The sequence below is a fragment of the Lipotes vexillifer genome, unplaced genomic scaffold, assembly GCF_000442215.2.
Source record: "Lipotes vexillifer unplaced genomic scaffold, Lipotes_vexillifer_v1.1 scaffold1319, whole genome shotgun sequence".
Taxonomy (NCBI): Eukaryota; Metazoa; Chordata; class Mammalia; order Artiodactyla; family Lipotidae; genus Lipotes; species Lipotes vexillifer.
Genome location: NW_006779997.1, coordinates 128,805 through 153,017, shown reverse-complemented (window position 1 = coordinate 153,017; position 24,213 = coordinate 128,805). Strand labels below are relative to the sequence as shown.

Genomic DNA, 24,213 nt, shown 5'->3' with positions numbered 1-24,213 from the left:
CTTTAATTTTTGTTAATTTGATTAACAACTTATTGACCGGCAATGTATTAATACATCTTTTGTTACCTGAACATTATTGACCAGAGACGTATCAGTACGTTTTTAGAAAGTGATACAATTAATATCACCGTGTGAAGTTGTTAGGGTTGATCAAGGGTTCATTGTACAACTTGCAATTGTCATTATTATTCACGTTTTGCTCCATTAGGTTTTTGTTCCAACCTTGTGTAAATAATAAACGCAAGTTTATTATTGTAAAATCTTCAAAAATTATGCCTCATGAAATTTTGAGTGAAGAAGAATTTTTCGGTGAATTTTATGCAGATACTTTCTCTGATTGTTCTAGTGACATATATACTAGTGTCTCAGGAGATGATAGTTCTTCAGAATATAGTTCTGATTCAGAAGATGTGAATATTAGACCAACAAAAAGACAAAAAACCTTAGTGATTGATTCTGATACAGAAAATGAAAATGAAACTCACAGTGCTGGAGAATGCTTCTTTGCTTCTACAGAAGAGTGGGTTGAAGGCAACATTTCACAAAAATTAGAAGACTTTACGGGTGTGTCAGCTGTAACTATTGAATGTAATAACCCACAAAGTGTTAGTGAAATAGCAGAATTAATTTTTGGTAATGACTTTTTCAAGTTGGTTGCTTCTCAAACAAACTTGTATCACCAACAGAATGAAAAATCATATAAAAAGTATGATAAGGCTTTAAAATGGACTGATGTAAGCAATAGTGACATGAAGAAGTTTCTTGGATTAATAATTTTGATGGAACAAATAAGAAAGTCACACTGGAAAGAATATTGGTCGACTGACCCCTTACTTGAAACACCTATCTTTCCAAAGATTTTGACGAGAAGAAGGTTCAAACAAATAATGACATTTCTTCACTTTAATGATAACTTGGAAACTCCACATCCTGCAGACAGAATTTCAAAAGTTAAATCTCTTTTGGATTGTTTTCTACCAAAATTTCAATCGATCTATGTACCCAAAAAAGAGCAGTCACTTGAGGAGACAAATATAAAGTGGAGAGGACGACTCAGATTCAAAACCTATAGTCCGGGCTTCCCTGGTGCTGCAGTGGTTGAGAGTCCGCCTGCCGATGCAGGGGACACGGGGTTGTGCCCCGGTCCGGGAAGATCCCACATGCCGTGGAGTGGCTGGGCCTGTGAGCCATGGCCGCTGAGCCTGCGCATCCGGAGCCTGTGCTCTGCAACGGGAGAGGCCACAACAGTGAGAGGCCCACGTACCACAAAAAAAAAAAAAAAAAAAAAACCTATGATCCCAGAAAACTTACAAAATATGGAATTTTGGTCAGGATGGTTAGCAAAAGTGAAACTGGATATACATGCAGCCTTGAGATTTACATGGGTGAAGGAAAGAAACTGCAAGAAACAATATTATTGGTCCTACAACCTTATCTTGGTTCATGGCACCATATTTACAAAGACAGTTATTACAACTGTGTCCACATCTGAAAAATTGTTGAAAAATAAAACCAGAGTTTGTGGGACTATAAGAGAGAATCGTGGTCTATTAAACCAATTAAAGGAGAAATCAAAAATCTACAGAAGGGAGAAATGACATTCTTACAGAAGAGAGAAGTGATTCTTCTTATATGGAAAGACAAGAGGCTAGTCCGCATGGTGACAACTATTCATGACGCCTCCATAACATCTACAGGAAAAGAAGACAGGAGGACTGGCCATCAGATAACTAAGCCCACTTGTATATAGAGTATAATAAATATATGAAAGAAGTTGATCGATCTGATCAAATCTGTCAAACTTCAGTGTCCTCTGGAAAACTCTAAAATGGAATAAGAAACTGGGTTTCTTTTGAGTAATTGCGGTTTATTCAATGTGTTTAAAATTTATTGTAGCCTTAATGCACAGAATAAAATGACTTACAAGTAATTTTTATTAGCTAGACAATGGGTAACTGACCATTCTGGTGAATGTAGTGGTAGTCCCGCACCTGGTCCTTCTTGTGGCGTTTCTAAAAGAGCCCCCGCAAAGATCCACCTTGTCAACTATCAGGTAAAATAAAAACATATTCTAGAGGAAATAATATCCACAGGACTAAAAACAAGTGCTGCCAGAAAGTGTAGCATCTGCTCTTTCAGGGGAAAGCACAGTGAAACACAGTATGTTTGTAATAGATGTTCTGTTCCCCTGCACAGAGGTGCCTGCTATACTGCCTATCACACTCTAACAAAATATTAGAATGCTTTAGTAAGGCATGTACAAAGTTTCAAATAAATACATTAAGTGCAAAAAAAAGTTGTCAATATTTACTCAAATGCTAATGTTTCCATATTCACTTACATAACAAATTGCCAGCCACCAGCATTAGTTTCTGCAAAAATCCTCTGGTCAGTAATGTGTTAATATGTGTCTTGGCATGTTCCTCCTTGGGTTTATCCTGTATGAGACTCTCTGTGCTTCCTGGACTTGGATGACTGTTTCCTTTCCTATGCTAGGGAAGTTTTTGGCTATTATCTCTTCACATATTTTCTCAGGCCCTTTCTGTCTCTCTTCTCCTTCTGGGACTCCTAAAATGCAAACGTTGGTGCGTTTAATGTTGTCCCAGAAGTCTCTTAGGCTGACCCCATTCTTTTCATTCTTTTTTCTTTATTCTGTTCTGCGGCAGTGATTTCCACCATTCTGTCTTCCAGCTCACTTATCCGTTTTTCTGCCTCATTTATTCTTCAGTGGATTCCTTCTAGTGTATTTTTCATTTCAGTTATTGCATTGTTTATCTCTTTTTGTTTGTTCTTTATATCTTCTAGCTCTTAAACATTCCTTGTATCTTCTCGATCTGTACATCCATTCTTTTTCTGAGATCTTGGATCATCTTTACTATTGTTACTCTGAATTCTTTTTCAGATAGACTGCCTATCTCCACTTCACTTAGTTGTTCTTCTGGGGTTTTATGTTGTTCCTTTGTCTGGAACATATTCCTCTGTTGTGTCATTTTGTCTAACTTTCTGTGTTTGCGATCCCACAGGCTGCAGGATTATAATAAGTTTGTCTTGCTTCTTGTGTCTGTCTCCTGGTGGATGAAGCTGATCTAAGAGGCTTGTGCAGGCATCCTGGTAGGAGGGACTGGTGCTGACCACTGGTGGGGTCTTGTCTCTCTCGTGGACAGGGCCATGTCAAGGGGTATGTTTAGAGGTGGCTGTGGGCTCAGGAAGACTTTAAGCAGCCTGTCTGCTGATGGATCAGGCTGTGTTCCTGCCCTGTGGGTTGTTTGGCCTGAGGCATCCCATCACTGGAGCCTTCAGGCTGTTGGGTGGGGCCAGGTCTTGGCATCAAAATAGCAGCCTCCAGGACAGCTCATGCCAATGATTACCCAGTACCTCTGCCACCAGTGTCCTTGTCCTTGTCCCTGCAGTGAGGCACAGCCGCCCCCCCACCTCCCCAGGAGACCATCCAAGACCAGCACGTAGGTTTGGCGCAGGCTCCTCTGCAGTCACTGCTTTTTCCCCGGGGTCCTGGTGTACACGAGACCTTGTGTGTACCCTCCAAGAGTGGTGTTTCTGTTTCCCTCAGTCCTGTGGAGTTCCTGTGATCAAGCCCCCCTGGTTTTCAAAGCCAAATGCTCTGGGGGTTCCTCCTCCCAGTGCCAGACCCCCAGACCAGGGAGCCTGACCTGGGCCCAGAACTCTCACTCCTGTGAGAGAACTTCTGCAATATAATTATTTTCTAGTTTGTGGGTTGCCCACCCGGCAGGCATGGGATCTGACTGTGGCATGAATGTGCCCCTCCTACTGTTTCATGTATTCTTATTTATCTTTGGAAGTAGAAGATCTTTTGTGGTAGGTTCCAGTCTTTTTTTGTCAATGGTTGTTTAGTAGTTAGCTGTGATTTTGGTGTTTTCGTGAGAGGAGGTGAGCTCAGGTCCTTCTACTCCACCATCTTGTAGAGATCTATCTAAATTTGCTTTTTAAAGATTTATTATACTGTCAGACTTGTGATAGTCTTAGCATTCTTCTACCCAGAAGTTAGGAATCTCTAGGAATGTACTTTTGGTTCTCTGAACGTATTACAGGCTTAGAAGCATGTACTTTTTAGTTAATCACTTGCTTTACAAAGCTAAATCATTTAAACCTGTTTTTTATTTTTAATTATATTTTGAAAACCTTAATTTTTGAATTGGTGATACATTTACATGGTATGACATTCAAAGATACAGAAGAATATATGATGAAAAACCTAATTCCCACCCCTAACTTCCATTTAACCTGTTTCCTTCCTTGTAGCCAACTATCATTACCAGATACCAGTGTGCCCTTCTGGAGATGGCCTACATACATTCAAGCAACATGTATATGTACTTCCTTCCACTGTCTTCTCTAAAAATTGTAGTTGTTTAATTCTACATACCATTCTGTTCATTGTGTTATATTTAAAGAAGGGAAGATGATAAAGCAGCACATTATAATCAACTATAAACCTTTTAATAAAAATATTTAATTGTTATTACTGCCACATAATATATACTTAGTAAGTATTCTCTTCTTTGACAGCTTTGAGTAGAAACTTTTAGTTTTCAACATGTGATGCTGTGGATGGGAGTTTATTTGACATTTTTTTTTTTTGTAGAGTGAGCTCCAACTGCGTAAAGAAGTAGAGACAAGGCAGCAACTGGAACAAGCATTAGGCGATCATCGAGAGCTGATTGATGCTCTGACAGCTGAAATTCTTCTCCTTAGAGAAGAAAATACTGCTACCCAGGTACTTAGATGAGATCCCAAACTTTTCTGTGTTTAGTAGTATAAAGCATTTTTATGGATGTATGAGATTCTCTTCTTTGCCTTTGATTTAGTTGTGCTGGCATGATTACTTATTGCTTCTTTATTATCATCAAGAGTAACTTTTATGGCACATTTATTATATTGGAGGTAGTGTAGTAGAAACTTGGACTACAAATAGTGTAGAATAAGTCTACTGTCTTTAAGAAACTTACTATTTATTGGGGAAGACAGAATCTACATTGAAACGATAACTACCAATATTATAATAGTTTATCCAAAATATGAAATGAGGTTTATGATAGCTACTTTTCATTTCAAAATAGCAGAGGATACCCTTTGAGGAACCCTCCTATAACATATACTGTTTAAAGTTGTTTATAGTATCTTCAGTATCTTTATTCATCTTTTTGTTCTCAAATAGTGGTTATTATTACTTTTACTTAACAGCCAAAAGAGACTAGAAAATCAGTAGTTAGTAGACAAGTTATGTTTGTGTCAATGGACATTAGATATAAGACATGCAATTTTTTTAATTGATATATAGTTCACATACCATTTAACTCACCCTTTTAAAGTGTGCAATTCAGTGGTTTCTTAGTATATTCATGGAGTTGTGTACCAGCACCATTAGCTAAGTCCAGAGTATTTTCATTAACCCAAAGAGAAACCCCATACTAATTAGCATTCACTCTCCATTCTCTCCTCCCATCAACCCCTGGTAACCACAAATATACTTTATGTTTTTATAGATTTGCCTAATCTGGGTATTTTATATAAGTGGAATCATGCAATATATGGTGTTTGGTGTCTGGCTTCTTTCACACAACATAGTGTTTTCAGGGTTCATCCATGTTGTCACATGTATCAGTACTACATTCCTCTTTATTGCCCAATAATATTCTAAATATTATATGCTCTACCACATTTTGCTTATCCATTCATCAGTTGAAGGATGTTTGAGTTTCCACTTTTTGTGTGTAATGAATTAATAATGCTGCTATGGACATTCATGTACAAGTATTTGTGTGAACATATATTTTCAATTCTCTTAGGAAGATAGTACACTTTTAAAGTATACTAATACGTTCAACAAATCTTTATTGGCACTTACTGTGGGCCTGGAACTGTTCTAGGTGCAGGCAATATAGTAATGAACGAAAAAAAAAAATCTTGGCCCTCAAGGAGCTTATATTCTAAATAAACACACCCCCAAATAGTGAAGTATTTTGTAAGTTAGATGGTTATTATGTACTATAAAGAAAAATAAAGCAGGTAAGAGGCATAGGAAGTGCCCAAGGTGGGAAGGTATAAATAGGATGGCCCATGTCTGTCTGAGGAGGTGACATTGAGTAAAGGCCTGAAGGAGGTGAGGAAGCGAGCATGCTGATAGCTGAGGGAAGAGCACTCGAGGCAGAGGAACAGCAAGGGTAAAGGTCCTGAGGTGGGAGCATGGCTGTTGAGCTCAAAGCCATCAAGGAGGCCAGGGTGGCGGGAGTGGGATGTGGCAGAGGGAGCACAGGAGGAGACAAGAGCAGGGAAGCCAGATCACATGGGGCCCTGCAGGCTGAGTGAGGACTTGGGCTTTTGTTCTGAATGAGATGGGAAACCACTGAAGGGTTTTGGATAGCGAAGAGACGTGATCGACTTAAGTTTTAAGAGAATCACTCTAGGCTGTTCTGTTGAGATTAGATCAGAGATCACTGCCCTAGCTCCATTCAAGCCCTTAGTGCCTCAGGACACTCCTAGACCAAAGAAATACCCAACAGTTCCATTTATTAAGTAGTTAGGTTCAAACAACTTAATAAGCATTTATGTCTTAACAGCTTGGATGCTATGTGAAAAAAATAATACATGTAAATTGATAGAAAAAGTCTTATTTTTATCATGATTAAATAACCACAGTTATTTACTAATGGAATATGTATACATGTTGTACATGAAGCATTATACAGCTTCTCATAGCTTAGAATCATATAGGACACCATCAGTCTTATTTCCTATTCACAATCATTTTTATGCAGTGTTGCTTTTTAGCACAGCAACTAATGAAAACTCAGCCTCATGAAGATATGACATCATCAGAAGGAATGTATCTTGACCTGATGTTGAATCTGTAAACACTTTAAGTTTGTAGGCAATGTCCCCTGCATTGGCAGGTGGATTCTTAACCACTGCGCCACCAGGGAAGCCCCTTAATATATTTTGAAGTCAACTGGTAGAATGTGCCAATGGATAGGATATGGGGTGAAGGGGAAGATGTGAGAGAAGAGTCAAGAGTTTTGGCCTGAGCAGTTAGAAGGATGGAGTTGTTATTGATGAGGTGGGGATGTTCAGGAGGAGTTTGGTTTTGTGTATTTTAAGTTTGAAAAGCCTATGTGAGTTCCTGGTGGAGATGTTGAGTAGGCCACTAGATATATGAGTGTGGAATTTGGGAAAAATTTGGGCGGATATAAAAATGTTTAGTATACTTCATTCAGCAGTCCTACTAATAATATTTCTGACCTCTGAGCACATCTGATTTTTATCTAATGTCTTTTCATCTTGGAGATATCTATGTCTGTTTGTGTATATACCATTGGCCCTTGAACAACACTAGTTTGAACTGTGCTGGTTCACTTATACATGAATTTTTTTCAATAAATATGTACTACAGTACTATGCAGTCTATGGTTGGTTGAATCCACAGATGCAGAACCTCGAATATGGAGGGCCAACTGTAAAGTTATACATGAATTTTCACTGTGCAGGGGGTTGATGCCCCTAATTCCTATGTTCAAGTGTCAACTGTAATATATATACATATGTGGTGTGTGTATATATATATGTATATATATATATATATATATGTATGTATGTATATATATATATATAGTTTTTTAACACTATTTTATATACATTACCATAAATTTTTATAATGCTCATGTTTATCAGTTTAAATGCCTATATAATATTCTGTTGAGTTTCCTCCACTTGATGTATCTCTCAGGGTAGCTCGAGAGTCAGTAGTGTATCATCCATATAAAGAGATTTTGTAAATTGAAAGCCCATGAAAAGGTTAATTCTTATTGTTGTAGCAGTGTATTTATTAATTAATAATATTCCATGATTTATTAGACCATTCTCCTATCATGGAATTTTAAAAATATTTATAATTATATGTTTTAGTGAATGCATTATTTTAGTATTTGAAAGTCTGAAATGATATACATACCTAGGTGATGATTTGTTGTCTGATATGCCAGTGATATTATTTTGTTCGTTTTTCTCTAGGCAAGACTTCAGCAGTACATGATCACAACAGATGAGCAGCTTATATCACTCACACATGCCATTAAGAACTGTCCTGTGATAAATAACAAAGAAAGTCAGACATTAGAAAGGGGAGCCACAAGTAGAAATATGGACAGTCCAGGTGAGTGGAATAATCTTATTATCCCAGATTGGGATTAAAATACTTATAGAGAAAACAAAACTGTAAACGTGTATGTAATTATTGGCTGTTTATGCGTAAACAGCATTAACACTATTACATTTGCCACTGCTACTTCCAGCTAATATTTATTGGATACTTGCTCTATGCCAAGTACTTTTACAGTGTTTTACATGTATTGTCTCATTTAATCCTCATAATATAGCTTTCATTTAATTTTCAAGAGTTCTTCACTCAGTCTTATGAGGTAGGTATCATTGTTACCCCCATTTTTTAGATGAGAAAACTAAGGCTTAGAGAAAGTGTTGGTAACTTAGCAAAGTCACACAAATAGAAAGTAGAAGAACTAGCTTCCTAGACATGTGGGAATTTAATACCAGCACCTTTCATTATGGTGCCCCAGGTTCAGAAGGGGACGGGATGGTCATGGAAAGAAAAAAAAAATACTGACTTTCAGAAATTCATGACTTTAGTTCATTTGTGGTGATGCTTTGAAAACCTTTTTTTCACCTCATGTGCCATCATTGTATGCCATAGGCTGAATAGGACATTTAGGAGTTTTTAACTTCTAAGTAATATTTTGATGAGTGTCTCTGTGTGGAAAGAGTTTTATGTATTTAGGCGCATTTTCTTAGAAGGGATTCTAAGAAGTGTCTGACTCTAAAATTTGACTTGCATGAGATAAACTCAATGGTGAGGGTGGGTCTTCAAGGGCAGTGCTTTTCTCAAAAACAGCCACTTCTTCCCAGTGCTGGCCCCGCAGGAGCTTTGCCTGTGAGTGACTGCTAACTGAGCATATGGACTAGAAGGTGAAGGCTCCGGAGGCCCCGTGATTTTGCCCTCTGTGGAAACACATCTAAGTATAAACACCTGAAATGTGCTCATAATTCCTTTGAGTACTCATAGCCTCTCATCTTCTTCAGAGGGTCCAGCTGTAAGTGCTAATGTCTCCGTGCCATTGATGTTCAGAGGGGAAGATGTGGTTGAATTGCCACAGGAAGATTTGCCTGTTAAACTGCCTCAGGTGCCAAACCCTCCAGAAAACAGGAATCTGGCCAGCAATTTTCCAGGGCATATATTTGAGCCAGCGGTATTGTTAACACCACCCAGGCAGAAGAGCAACTCAGAATTCTGTCCTTTGCAGGATGGTAAGCAGGCTTCTTCTAAAGCTATAAAGCAGCTGTTTTTTTATGCTTCATATATGTAAAATATTGTGTTCATTTTTCCCTGATAAACAGAATTTTAAAAGATACTGATTACTATACCTTATCTTTAAGCTGAAGGAGGGTCTTTCAGGGTGGTTTATATCATGTGTATTATACCTATGGTGAAATGTGACAGTGAATTTCATTATGTATCTGTTGCATCAGACATTGTAAATATTAATTGAACTCAGATCAAAGGACAAATGTCCTCAGCAATAAAATGCAGAGTAAGGGGAATCCCATTCGTGTCTATGGTCCAGGGGCACAGGAAGGGGTAAGAAACAAGGGGAGATTGTACTCTGGAGAGGAAGGAAAGTTTAACCAAGGAAAGACAGGAACTGTGACTTAGAGGATTTTGTAAGTCAGATCTGATTATTAACCTCTTTTTTAGCAAAAGTTTTGAGCTCAGTCAGCTTGGAGAATTTGATAATGAAAGCCTATGTATAATTAAAAGTAGCTTTAGAATTACTTTTGCAGCACATATAAAGAGAACTTTGAATAATATTTTTACCTTAGCTCATAGATTCTTAAAACTTGGAGCTCATCGATGGCCTTCAGATGTTCCATGGACTCCTTCACTGTTTGGAAAATTATGTTTATTTGTCCACATGTACATTTTTCTGGAGCTATAGCTTTCATTTCATTTTCAGAAGAGTTCTTCAATCAAAAAAACTACCTTAGATGTTCCTCCAAAGTTTTTAGAAAAATGTTATTCAGCCCTGATTTGCCTAAATTTTTCTTTCTTTAAAAAGAGTGTTTATATTTTTGTGTAGAGGAACAGAAGAATAATTTTTATTGTCATTAGGACATATAGAATTTGTCAGATTTTCTGCACTTCGTTTCCCTTAGAGGACGTGAAAAGACCATAAGAGGTTAAAGAAAATGACAAATCCTTGCTGTTATAAAATTTGTTTTAGCATTTACAATGCAAATGTAGAGTTTGTCAGATCTGTGTGGTGCAGGGGGACAGCGCTAGGCTGAGGGTCAAAAGTGCTGGAGTCTTGGCCTGCCGGTCCAGTGACTAGCTGTCGTCATGGCGCTAAGATACCTCTCCTGGACTTTAGTTTTCCTGTCTCTCAAATGAGTCTTTTCCTTTATCTTTAATGTCCTTCCAGCTCTACAGTTCTGTGATTTGATATTTCCTCTTTAGAGGTCTAGTAAGTATTATTAACATTGGCTAGATTTATGAAATATAATTTCAATTCTGATTTCTGTTCAAGTTAGCTTTTCATTCCTTAATTTTTCAAATGTTTGCATGTTATTAATGGGCTTGCCTAATGATCTCTTATGAGATATTGTAAATTATTTTTCATTGGTGATAACAAGGTAGCTTGAAATCCTTTTAAAGAAATAATTATAATAAATATTTTTACTCTGCAAATATATTAACTGTTAAAGCAAATTATTCAGGGATTGCTCTAGACAACATTTTGTTAGCATCTTCAGCAGGTTCTGCATTGAAAATAACACTGCACATTTCTTTTACAGTGTGCAGATAGAACTACCTTGGAATATGTATTCTGAATTGGTGAAGTTTTATTAACATACTTTTCAGCATTTTGTTTGGAATGCTCACATGTAAAGAGTTGTTCAGTTAAACTGAACATGCAGACAGAGATGAGAGGTATATAGGGTGCATCATCAGTGTTCAGTTATGCTCTAGAACAACTGTTCAATAGAACTTTCTGTGATGATAAAAAATGTTCTGTATTTCCCCCATTTAATATGGTAGCCACTATTAGCCTTATGGGACTGCTGAGAACCTGAAATGTGGCTACTGTGACTGATGGAACTGAATTTTATATTTTATTTAATTTTAATTAAAGTTTGAATATGAATAGTCACATATAACCAGAGGCTGCCATATTGGACAGTGTTGTTCTAGAATTTCCCATCATAAATACTTTCCTTTAGCTACTAATCAATTTCTACTTTCTTTTATAACCATGCTTCTTGAAAGAGTGGTATACATATGCTGTTTTCACTTTCTTATCTTCCATTCACTTTTTAAAGTATTAATTTAATTCATATTTGCAGGTGGTTAAGAAAAGCACATACAAGGGTCTCCTCCTCCTCCACCTCTAGGCCTACCTCAAGAGGCAGTTATTTTTATCCCAGTTTAATTTCTGTTTATCTGATGGTGGTCTTAATAATTAACATAAAATATTTTTACATCTCTTTTCTTGAAGTATCAACTTTACACAATCATTATAGACTCTCCTTATTAAAGAAGAGGGTTTAATTCATCTTAACACCTGCCTCTCTTCTCTATCTAATTTGGATAATTATATTTTTATTTTTATTTCTTCTGTTGCAGAACTTTATGACTTTAAATACTTTCGATTTCTTTTTCATTAACTTCAGGCAGTATCTATTAGCTTTCTGCTATGAGAGAACACTAACTCCCCTCCCTTCCTTCTTCCTCTCCTTTGTTTCCACCTCCCATCTTCAGCCACCTTTACCTTTCCTTTGGTAGTATCAAGTTTGATAACATTTACAATGTTCCATTACCATTATATCTTCTCTGTCTCATCTATAGATGGATACTGACATTGAAAACAGATAACAATTACATTTTCTTTTTGGGTCCATTGTTACTATCAGTCCTTGTGCCACACAAAAGGAAAAAGTTCATAGTATGAAGATCAAGGTGAATTCTTATTTCACTTCATCATATGCTCAGAATGTTTTACTTGGCTCTGTGTTTATACTGTGATTTTCTTGTTCTGTTTTTATTTTGCCTGAAGATTCAAATTGCTTTTACCGTCTTGTTGACAGAAGTATAATGTGCCTTCACCCATGTCATTTGCACGTCCTTTAGTCATTCCACTTTCACACCAGAGATACCTTCCCAGAGCCTCTGTTCCAGTCTCAATGGATTGCTTTCTGGGCCTATTGCACAGCTCTTATCCTGGGACTTGCTGTTATCACACTTTTTAAAAAAATATTTATTTATTTTAGTTTTGGCTGTGTCAGGTCTTAGTTGTGGTACACAGGATCTTCGTTGCAGCGTGTGGACTTTTCTTGAGTGTGGCGTGCAGGCTCCAGAGCACATGGGCTCTGTAGTTGTGGCACATGGGTTCTCTAGTTGTGGCTCACGTGCTCAGTAGTTGCAGCACGTGGGCTTAGTTGCCCCGCAGCATGTGGGATCTTAGTTCCCCCACCAGGGATTGAACCTGTGTCCCCTGCATTGGAAGGCGGATTCTTAACCACTGGACCACCAGGGAAGTCCCTGTTATAACACTTTTGGTTTGGATCTGCTGCATCCTAGATTCCATTTCTTCCTCTTTTTTGGTTTTCTCCCTCAGTTTTCTGAAAGAAGTCATCAGAAGGGGTATATAGAAGGTAAACTTTGAGTTTTTGAAAATCTGAAAATATTTTCATTTTTCTCTTATATTTGATTGATGATTTGGCTAGAAATAGAATTCTAGGTCCTTAGTCCCTTTTCCTGAGAAATTAAAGGCATTGTTCCATTGAATTTTTTTATCCAGTGTTGCAGTCAAGATGTCTGATTTCATATCAAAATTTTATTTCTTTGTATTTTTGACCTACTCTTTCTCTGTGGAAGCTTTTAGGATCCCTTTATTTTTATTCTGAAATTGCACAGGGTGTATCTAAATGTGGGTTTTTTCCTCATTACTGTGAGGCACCCGTGGGACCTTTCTGTCAGAAGACATGACTTTCTGCAGTTTGGGGAAATTATATGTTGACCTTCTGGATTATTTTCTCATGTATTTGGTCTTATATCTTCTTACATTTTGGAAGTATTTTTCACTTTATATTCAAGCCTTTGTATTTCACCAACCATATTTTAAATTTCCAAGCAAGGACCCTTTCTTATTTTCTGATTGTCCTTTTTTCCGTTGCTGCTCATTATGAATGCAATATCTTCCAGAAACTCTCTTCTGAGGAAACCAGTTAAAATTTTGTTACATTTTCCTCTGTACCTGAATTTTCTTTCTTCTGTTCTTAGTCTGTTCTATTTATCTATTCTGGCTTTTCTTTTTTGTGCTGCTGGCTTTCCTCAATGTCTGGTCATCCTTTATTGTCCATTCATATTTAAGAAGAAATGACTAGGTTGAATAGTATAGGTAGCTGGCATAAGTTTTCTCCTCTGTGATACAGGTAAGGCTAGGTCTGTTTTCCCAATATGTTTTGCCTTAAGTAGTTGCTTTGCGCATATGGGCATGAGATGTTAACTGCAGGCTTCCTGTAGAATCTGGAAGCAGGATCCAGCTATTCAGTTGGGTCTACCACATTTGCTCTTCCCAACCCTGTTTTTTTTTGTTGTTGTTGTTTTCAAGGATGGGTGTCGGAAGTGGTGAGCAACAGGTTGACTGACATCACCGTATAAAAGACAAGCTTTCAAGTAATTCCCCAGTTTAGCCCTACTTTTCTCTTTCTCTGTACCTGTCAGCTTTGAGCCTGCAGCCTTTTTAGTACTCCCCAAAAGAAACTGGCTTTACCTGTAGCTTCCTTTTAATTAATAGACATATTCTGGACTGTGGCTTCTGCACAATTTCATTCTTTCACACACTTCCCATCCACTCTCAGTCTTCCAGAAATGTATTGAAATATCTAGTTTGCTACTGCTTCTCCCCAGACCATTATCTTTACTGGTGTGAGTTTATTTGTGTTTATATTTCCTTACTGTCAGTTAAAGAAGGCGAGATAAATGCGTGCTTAGTCTGTAGTCTTGAAATAGAAGCATCTATTCCCTCAGTTCACTCCCATATTGGTCATTCTACCTAAATCACTCTTGCTAAGGGCTCCAGTGGCCAATGTGTTGTTAACTCCACTGTACAGTTTCTGTCCTTATGTTTCTAGGTCTTACAGTAATATTACACACAGTTAACCACTGCCTCTTTGTTTCCTTGAAACCACATTCTTGTAATATTTCTTTATCTTTCTGGCTGCTCCATTTCAGTCTTCTTTGCTAGCTTCTCCTCCTTTATCTGACTCTAAATGTTGAGTTCTTCGTGTCTTGTTACTGGTTTCTTCTCTCACTCTATTCTTTCTCTCTAAATAGTCTCACTCGTTCTTGTGGCTTCCTTAAGGTGTTACGGAAAAACCCGAATGAACTTTTTGGCCAACCCAGCATATGCCCAGGGACCTCCAGTTTTGGATCTTAGCCTAGATAGTCTCTTGAGTTTCTGACCCATGTTTCATCTGCTTGGATGGATATATAGGCACCTTAAACTTAGCATGTTCAAAACAATTCTTAATAATCCTCCTTCCACCAAATCTGTTCTCCTTGTCTTCTCCATCTCAGTAAAGGGCATCACCATCCATTCACTTCTGCATGCCATCTTGCTCTGTGCGTTACCCTCACTCCCTACTTTCAGTTCATCACTCTCAGTTCTATTGCCAAAATATTTCTCAAATGTATCTACTTCTCTCCATCTTTATAGGAAACATACCTTAGTCAAAGCTACCATCATCTTTCTTCTTGACTACTACAGCTGCTTATTGGTCTCCCTACTTCTATTCCTGGACCTTCCAATTATCGACAGCATTTAATAAATGTAAATTATGGGCTTCCCTGGTGGTGCAGTGGTTGAGAGTCCGCCTGCCGATTCAGGGGACACGGGTTCGTGCCCCGGTCCGGGAAGATCCCACATGCCGCGGAGCGGCTGGGCCCGTGAGCCATGGCCGCTGAGCCTGCGCATCTGGAGCCTGTGCTCCGCAACGGGAGAGTCCACAACAGTGAGAGGCCCGCATACCGCAAGAAACAAAAACAAAACAAAACAGAACAAAACAAAAAGAAATGTAAATTATGTAAATTGAGTCATTCCCAAACCTCCAGGTTTCATTGCTCTTGGATTAAATTATAAAATTTCTAACATGGCTTTAAAAAGCTCTGCAAGAGATAGCCCTGTATGCCTCTCTGGTTTCATATACTCCCAGTTCTGCCTTGTTGCTATGCTACAGCCAGACTGGCCTCCTTTCTTTGCTGTTTCCTATTTTGGGGCCTTCACATATGTTGTCCTCTCTGACTGTAATGTTCTTTGCTCTACTTTCTGTCACATATGTAATCATTTAAAAACTTTACTTCTTCAGAGATGCTTCCCCTGCCCATCCTCAGTTTACATTATATATCTATACTCCCCCCAAGATTCCCAGGTATGAGTTAATATATGTGTTAAAATGTGAACTTGGTAGATGGTTTTTCACAAGGATGCCGATAAAGCTCTAAGGAATATAAAAGACTCTGTACTTGATTGTTAGCGCTGGTATTGCTGGCAAGTTCTCTGCTAAAATAAATGAGGCATTCAGAAACCAAATCCTTCTATTGAAATATTTCTCTAACTACTAAGGAGGGCTAATGAGATGATTATAGTGCCAACTGTGGTCAAGTGGTACATGTTTCTTAATTTTATCTACAGTATTGAGGAGGACTGTTCAAACTCGTCCTGCCCCACGAATTCCTCCAACCGTGGAAATAATTGAGAAGGAACAAAACTGGGAAAAGAAGACCGTACCTACTGGCACAGACATTCAGAATTCAAGTGAAGAGAGTCATCTCTTTACTCAGAGGTGGAGGGCCTCTCACATGGGAGAAGATTTGCAGAACAAAACCCAGGCTCCTTTTGTTAACCCCTCGCAGCCCCTCTGCAATTCCCATTCAAGCACTCAGCAATCAAGAAACCCTGCACTCTCAGAAGAACCCCCTGTATTGGGAGATGGGCAACAGCTTAGAACAAATGAGACATTAATACAGAGAAAGGACATCATGGCACGAATTGCTGAGTTGACACTGCAGAATTCAGCTATCAAGGCACAGCTGAATAATATTATTGGGCCAGGGGGAGAGCAAGGGGATGGACTTCGGGAGTTTAACAAACAGGAGACGAGTCATGCCAGCAACATGACCTCTGTGAGTACCAGTTAAGGATTGCCTACAGGCATATTGGTATTTAAGTATATTGCTGGAGCATCCAGAAATGACCCTGGTACTTGAAGCTGGTACTAGATGGCTTATGCTGTGTCGGGTCCTCATCACAAAATAAGTAGAGGTTATTTATCAGTTTATGTCACACATGCATTAAAAGAGTACAACATGAAACTTAAAATGGGGAAATGAATGAGGAAAATAGGACAAAAGTAAAACAGGTAGGAAAGCTAAAATTAAGCTAGGAATGAAGTTTGAAATATAATATATAGAATAAATATGTCTTGAAAGTTTACCCCATAACTGTGTTTTAATTGAAATCATTTTTACTCTTAAAGGGGCTCATAAAAGAGAATTATGTGTAGTTGGCCCTCAGCTCGCGAGTAGTTAATTTTTTAGGACACAGAATGCATTTTCCCTTAGAAATGATGTTTTAAAGAATATTAAAGTCAGACTTTAATGTACATACTAATCATCTGGGAATCTTGCTAAAATGCAGACTCTGAGTAGGTCTGAGGTAGAACCTGTGCGTTTCTAATAAGTTCCCAGGTGATGTTGGTCCAAGGATTACACTTTGAGGAGCAAAAGTCTGCATGTTGTAGTGCTGGAATTTTGTAAGTTACGTAACTGAGGGCTGACCTGGCAACGTGAACCTTCATTTCCTTGTTTGTGGGGAGCAAAGGGATTCTAAGTTCCAGTTGTGGAGTGTTGATAACACACGCCCTCATGCAGATCCCAGTGACGGGAGAGTCTTCCTTTTACCCTGTCATGAGCCAATGTGGCACCTCTCAGAGTTCTGATGGGAGGCGGGGCCGTGGGAAGGAGCTGGCCAGCTTCATGGATTAGGGGTTCCAGAGTGATCGCTTCCATAAGGGCTTTACCAACTGTGGACTGAGGGCTTCCATGAAGAAGGTTAGGGGAGGGTGGGGGTAAGGGCCATCTCTGTCAGCACTGGCTCATGGGCAATAAGGGCAACACGGGTATCGAGTGACAGAAATAGCAGTCAGAAGGGACTGGCAGAAGAAGCCGAGACAGAGATTAGGAGTGATCGTTACAGTTGTATGTAAGTACAAGCTGCCTCAGTTTTAGTCAACAGAGACGTTTCTGTGTATGCAGAGTTTTGAAGATTATTTGAAATAGGCAACTCTTGGTTTAAAAAAGCCCACAGAATTAAAAATGGAGCTTGCCCCCTTTTCCAATTAGTATAACAGTTGGGCTAGAGAGGACGATCTAGTACTATTGCCCTCACCACCCTTTTCATTATAATCAGAATTACAAAATGATTTTTAATTCATGCTGGTTTGCTTATCTCTTTTTTAACTAACGGGCATAAGCCACAAATTAGTGACTTCTAGTAGGAATTGTTTTTCCCCAAAGGGACATATTTACTAAATGAAATACTTAAGAGTGGCATTCCTTTCAGGAATTTTCAAATCAAACTTACATTATATTCCTTGGGTGGCTCCTTTTTACTCTACCTCTCATATTGCTTTCCAGTCACCAGCCTTCTTGAATCAGGTATGTTAGGCCAAAAGTGGCCTGGGTAGGGTGACACATGGTCAGAAGGAGTGATAAGGTTCCTAGAAATCTTTGCCAAATAGCTCATAGTGCATGTATGAAGATTATAATTATAGAAGCATCTATTTCAACTATAGCAGGTCCTCTTTTGTATATTGTGATCCAAACTCCAGACCTGTCTTTAATAGGGATGTTAGAAGTCAATCACTCGGAATAGTATCTTTGCTCGTGTGATCTTTGTGCAGCTCAACAAACGCTAAGAGATGCAGGAAGGCTTTGCTTTGCCCCACAGACACTCTCCATGGACAGAGGGACTAGACGGCTTATGTGGCACTGGTATTAGAAGGATTAGTATACCTTTACTTTAGCCTTTATTTTTCAATTAAGAGATTTGTAAATTCTATTACTATTTGCCCAGTATTCAAGTTCACATGTAGCATAGGCTATGAATACTGATTTGCTGGCTCTTAGTGGAAGAGTTCGTTTTTACAAAAGGTCATAATTGTTTGTATTATTTTTAATATGGAGTCTGTGTCCTTTTTTTTTTTAAGACTTTTCCAGCAGTACAACCTCCAACACCAAGTAGCATGGAGGAGCGGATTGCAGAATTGAATCGACAGAGTATGGAGGCTCGTGGAAAACTCTTGCAATTAATAGAGCAGCAGAAACTTGTTGGTTTGAATCCTTCCTCTCCACCAGTATCACCTATTCAGTCACCGCTCGGAGCATGGACTGGTTAGTCGCAAATTCATGATTTAAAAGCCTAGACACATGAAAATTTTCATTTTCTTGATTTTGCAAGTATATATTTAGCTAAAAGAAATCTCAGAGCGCATATATTTCAGTGTCTTCAATTTTATATAGAAAGAAACAGACCTAAGTGACAGAAATGGGACTAGAAGGCCAGTCTCCTCTCTAGCTTCTAGAAAGCTATCCCATGGTGCCTGCAGTTAATCTTTGGTGTCTGAATTCCTAAGTTGCCCTACATGTAAATGGGATCTATTTCTGTATATGATTCGTTCCTGGCGTATGCTGCAGCTATTTATAAACATAAGCATCAAAATAATTTAGAATTTCATCAGCAACAAATTACAAGTTATTATTCTGTTAAAACCATTAAAACATTTTCACTTGTAAGTTAAACTTCCTATTGTAACATTTAGGAATGTGGAAAGCTACAGGTGATTCTAAACAATAGACAGTAACTGAAAAATTAGTTGTCATAGTGATCACATTCAAAAAGGTACTGATGAAAAGAAGTAGACCTCAAGTTGCTCTTTAGCTAAAAATTGAATTATTAAGTCCCTCAAGGGGTATTGCTGCATGAAGGTTCTAGAGAGACTAATTTGGGCCCGGTGTAAGAGAAGGTTCTAATTGTCAGGAATAGACAAAGCTCTGTATCAGTAAGTGGTGTGCCCCCTGAGGTGTTCAAGCATTGTTGTTTTAGAGAGATTCCTATGTCCTGTGGCTGGTTTAAGTAGGTTACCTATGAAGGATCTACCAATAAGACTCTTTCTCTCAGAAGTTATTTCCTTTTTGAATTACAGACCCAGAAAACAGAGTGATTTGAGGCACTTCCCTGGTAGTCCAGTGGTTAAGACTCCACGTTCCCAATGCCGGGGGCCCGGGTTCGATCTCTGGTCAGGGAACTAGATTCCGCATGCATGCCGCAACTAGAGATCGCGAGTGCCGCACCTAAGACCTGGTGCAGCCAAATAAATAAATGTTTTAAAAAAAGAAAACAGGAAAACAGAGTGATTGGAAGTTACTGGAAAGTGATAGATAACGCATTTCCCTAAGGTCCTTCCTCTTTGTTTATTCTAGGCTCCTTCACATTACAGCTTTATCGACCGTTCTTCATAGTCAGAAAGTCTAGAGGCAACTTCTGACTAGAATAAATAAGTGAAATCACTCAATATATGTGAATACCAACGATGTGCCATCATGTTCTGGGCACTGGGGATACTGCATCAAACAGGACAAGCCCCTGCCCAGCTTGACTACTCCAGGATTCAAGCTGGGGAGCAGGCAATACAAATAAGCAAATAAATACATGAGACAATGTCAGTTAGTGCTAAGTGCAATGAAGAAAAAATAAAGTAGATCACTCGTAAGAATAATTTTGTGATAAAATGAGACATCTATTTCAGTAGTTCTTTGAGGTTAATACTTTCATTTCTGTTGGCTCATTTAGTTTTCAGCATACCTTCAGAGTAGACAAAGCTGATACAACTATTTGATAAATAAGTAAACTGAGGCACAAAGAAGTTGAGTGATTTGTCTGAAATTCTAAAGCAAACTGGTAGATTCGCAACCGTGTTCTTTCCATTCCAGTGCTTATTTGTCTAAGGTATTCTTTTCTTAAGTAAAATTATTGGTTTCACAGGAACCTCTGTGGGCTATAATGATAAAGATAAAAATAAATCATGTCATGCAGAACCTCTTTTGTTTTCTAGGGCAACCAAGGAATATGTTATAAAATTGAATAGAGCTTCATTACCCCTTAAAGTCCAGAAATCACTTGTTTTAAGCAGTGATTCTTAGGGGCACTGCCTGAGCCTTTCATGAGTATATACTTAGTAAATATTTGTTGACTGATTATCTACTTCTGAAATATTGAAAATGTACATAACTATAGTTGCCTTTGGCCATATGAGCTCTTCAGCCAACTTTCCCCTCCAAATTTAATGTCTTCAGTAACAGTAATAATGTAATAGATTTAGAAGATTTAAAGTTTTACTGCATAACTCCAGAAATTTTCTTTCTTTTTCATTTTTTTTTTTTTTTTTTTTTTTTTTTTTTTTTTTTTGGAAAGCTTTAGGTAAGTCGCTCTCACCAAGATCTCCTATTCTTTAGGGCTAGCTCTTAATTTCTGTTTTTCACTTGCAGATCTGACATGATACCATTTGTCTGAAGATTCTGACTCTCTAGGAACTGGCATGCTCCTGAATTGACACAAAGAACTAAAGTTTCTTGTCCCACAGTTTGTTTTTTAAAAAATCTTTGAAGTGTATTTGTGGTCCGTGATGATAAAAATATAGAAATAACCCTCAAATTTATAATGTATAATTTGCAATAAGACAGAAATCAAGTTAAATTTTCATTTTATTGAAAGGTAATAAACTAATGTTTATTTTTATATTATAGAAGGAGGAAAGAGGATGATCGAGGTATCTATTCCAGTAGCGGAAGCCCCAGAAAGCTCAAAATGCAGTACAGTCTCTCCTGCCAGTGGGCTAAATTCAAGAAGGTAGGGTTAAAATCAAGAACATGGTTTGTGTTTTATTCTCTTTGTGAAAAAAGGTAGTGCATAATGTCTGACTTAGTTTCAGACAGATTCACTCATGTAGAGAAAATCAAGTAATTGGGGAGGACAGTTTTGGGGGGAAAAAGAAGAGTGAGAAACAAGCCTTAATTAAGTAGAAAAGCATTGGGTTGGCTATTGAAGACAAAAATAGGATAATAGCACATATGTAGAGCGTTTTATGGGTTACAAAATTAGGAGGTAACATATGACAGGGTAAATTGACCAATAGTATTTTCCTCCTTTACAGTAAGTGAAACCAAAGCTCATAGAGCTAATTGGGTAATTTGCCTCGATGGGTCACGTGGTTGGTAGATGGTGACACCAAGGATGTACCTGGCTCTCTGTGTCCACTCTATATGCTAGTACTGCACTGTTCCACGTCTCATTACTCTTCCACGACCTTGACCCTTCTTCCCCACCCCTGCATATCCATTCTTCCTCTTTTAATGTTAAAAACTTATCTGTATGGTCCTCTAATGGTCTCTGTACATTCCATTCAGTCTTTCTATAAACCTAAACATACTCTAAAAAAGAAAATCTGTTAATTAAAAAAAAAAGACTTAGGTTGGTGAAAATATGTTGCAAATAATTTACCTCCTTTGGACTTAAGTCAGCCATTCCTTTCAAGCTCTTCTCAGTATTGAGAATTGTGTCTTACATAATTTTTAAAGGTGAATAATAATAGATTACTCTCTCACTCTCTTTTATTTCTCATAAAAAGATCTCCAGGGGCTACTAGTAATTCTTGTTCTCCATTAAATGCCACCTCAGGAAGTGGGCACTTGACACCTCTTAATCCAAGAGCAGAGGTATGTGATAAAATGTAATTGTGAAATGTGTCTAGAGGTTGGGATGGCAAAGGTGGGAGGTGGCTGATTTAGTAGTTTCCATGCTTAATTATTATTCCTGTTATCTTAAAGATAATATAAAATTCTCAGAAGAAAAGAAATACTAATTCACCTTCATTAGAAAAAACAAATAAGCATACACTTCTTTTGTTTTCTAGGGTAACTAAGGAATAAGGTAAAATTCAGTAAGATTTCAACAAAGATAGATAGGACATTATTGTTTCAGGCAGAGCATTCCAAATAGTGTGGCAAGACACACAGGGGTGCCTTGAATGGGTTGTGGGCTTACTGAGATACTGGTTTCCTCAGTCTTTGCTGTGGCTGTGTAGGGCTTGGGATAGCCAGAGCCCTGGGGCCAGTCACTTTCCTTGTCACTCTGCCCCAGTGTGCTGTATCTGAGTGTGCCACAGAGAGGTTATGTGCCACATGTAGAGAGGTTATGGCACAAAGGGTAAATAAATGTCTTACATATTTTTTATGTGTTCTGATTTGCTATAGGAATGTACACAAACTAAGCATCTTACAGTATATCCAAAAGTTTTGCAAAAGGCATTTTTCTGTGCTGGTAATACAGCAAAATATAGCTCCTTTGACTGATTAGTCATAGCAAATTGTGAGGGAATCTTTAAAATCATAAACATTACATTTGCAAACGTGAGCTAACAACTGTTTGATGGGGTGGAGGGGGGAATCTTCCTTGCTATTCTTATTACTAGCTTCAGTAATTAGACCAAAGAGTGAATGCCTCAATAAACACCGAGTATTTATAGTCCAAATTAATCGGTAAGCTCAGAATATTCCAATTGCCTAGCACTGGAGGATTTGTCCTTTGTTGTTTCTTATATTCTTAAAAAGCTTTAACGTAAACTATTTTATATAATTTTCCCTTAATTTCTGGAATTTAGTAACAGATTTAATTTACCAAGGTCAAATAACTTTTTTTTGTTATTTTAAAAAGTTGTACATTGATTTGTATAAAATACTGGATTGATTCTTTTTAAAAAAATTAGGCCTGCCAAATCAATAAGGGGATCTGTTGGCCGGGGAATATTTGGGAGTGTCTCTGATAGAGAATAAAAATTGCTAGTAGCAATAATTTTTAGTACCATTCAGTGGTGTAAGATAACTTTGGTTCTATGTACTTGGTATAAATAATTGTAAATCTTGAGTGGTTTCATGCTCCTGATTACTTTCTAAAGCCTTTCTGCATCTTTGTTCAACAGATTGAGAAACAAAATGAAGAAGGCTGGTTTGCTCTTGCTACCCACGTGTCATAAGTGAGGTCGAGTTGTAGAGTTTGTTCTCAGTAATATATTCTTGAGCTTCCACTCCCCTTTCCCTGCTCCTGCTTTTAAGTTTTTATGTTCTTCTTTCAGATACAACTTACAAAGATCTCGTGGCTTAGTACCAGTGGAACAAAGAAATAAAGCAATTATTTTAATTTTTAACCTTTTCAAATAGATTTCCAACAAACAACCAACCTATAACCTCTTGTGAATAAAATTTTGACTAGAGGGAAATTAAAGTTGTATATTCTAATAAATTCAAGGATTTTTTGGAGTAATATATTTTTATCTTTATCATCTTTATTCAGATTTTTTTTTGGTCCAGTGTATCTCAAATGTTGATCTATTTTATTTTTATTTTATTTTTTTCTGAAGAACTAAACTGCTTTTGCATATAACTTACAATAAAATGCCTCTGTGTGACTAAAGTCTGGCTTTCAGAAAAATTTACACCCCCTTTTGAGAGAAGTCACTGTAGTCCATCACTTTTTCCATCAAGGGAATGTATAGTTTTAAAAAGTAAGTGTGGGAGTATTTGTTTATATTTGCTTAAGCAGGTAAGGGTGGTTATATATATTATAAAATTCTTACATAGTCTTTACATGTGAAAATGTTATCAGTAATGGTAATGTATATCAAAAAAATAATGATTGAGCTTAAATATCTGAATGCAGTGACATTGATTTATTGGTTTATTTAATGTTTGAAACAGAATTGAGTACAAAACGTTGCTATCAATTTTCCCAGCCTTGAATCTACAATGCATTCAGGGTAGATTTTTCTTCAAGGCACCTGTTTGATCTCACATATTGGTTTCTGTTTTAAACTTGTTTTTGAATGGTCTCTGCTCCTTGGCTCTATGATAGGAATTCTCAGCCTAAGTGAGGTGGGAGTGGCGAGGGGGAAGCACACTGTAACTCCTTGGGGAACTTTCTCAGATAACACCTTCCCTCC

At 37.8% G+C, this 24,213-nt stretch overlaps 1 protein-coding gene across 1 annotated transcript in view; it reads left to right on the top strand.

Annotated features, from left to right (window-relative positions):
* The window catches only part of SPICE1 (spindle and centriole associated protein 1), a 65,032-nt gene extending 41,534 nt beyond the window's left edge, over positions 1-23,498 (top strand). Inside the window, exons 11-18 of the mRNA XM_007453143.1 lie at positions 4,622-4,753; positions 8,044-8,185; positions 9,127-9,351; positions 15,795-16,285; positions 18,370-18,553; positions 20,966-21,068; positions 21,847-21,934; positions 23,197-23,498. Of these exons, the coding sequence (XP_007453205.1) occupies positions 4,622-4,753; positions 8,044-8,185; positions 9,127-9,351; positions 15,795-16,285; positions 18,370-18,553; positions 20,966-21,068; positions 21,847-21,934; positions 23,197-23,250 (1,419 nt within the window). The 3' untranslated portion in view covers positions 23,251-23,498. The remainder of the gene's footprint in view (positions 1-4,621; positions 4,754-8,043; positions 8,186-9,126; positions 9,352-15,794; positions 16,286-18,369; positions 18,554-20,965; positions 21,069-21,846; positions 21,935-23,196) is intronic.
* The last annotated feature ends 715 nt before the right edge of the window (positions 23,499-24,213 follow it).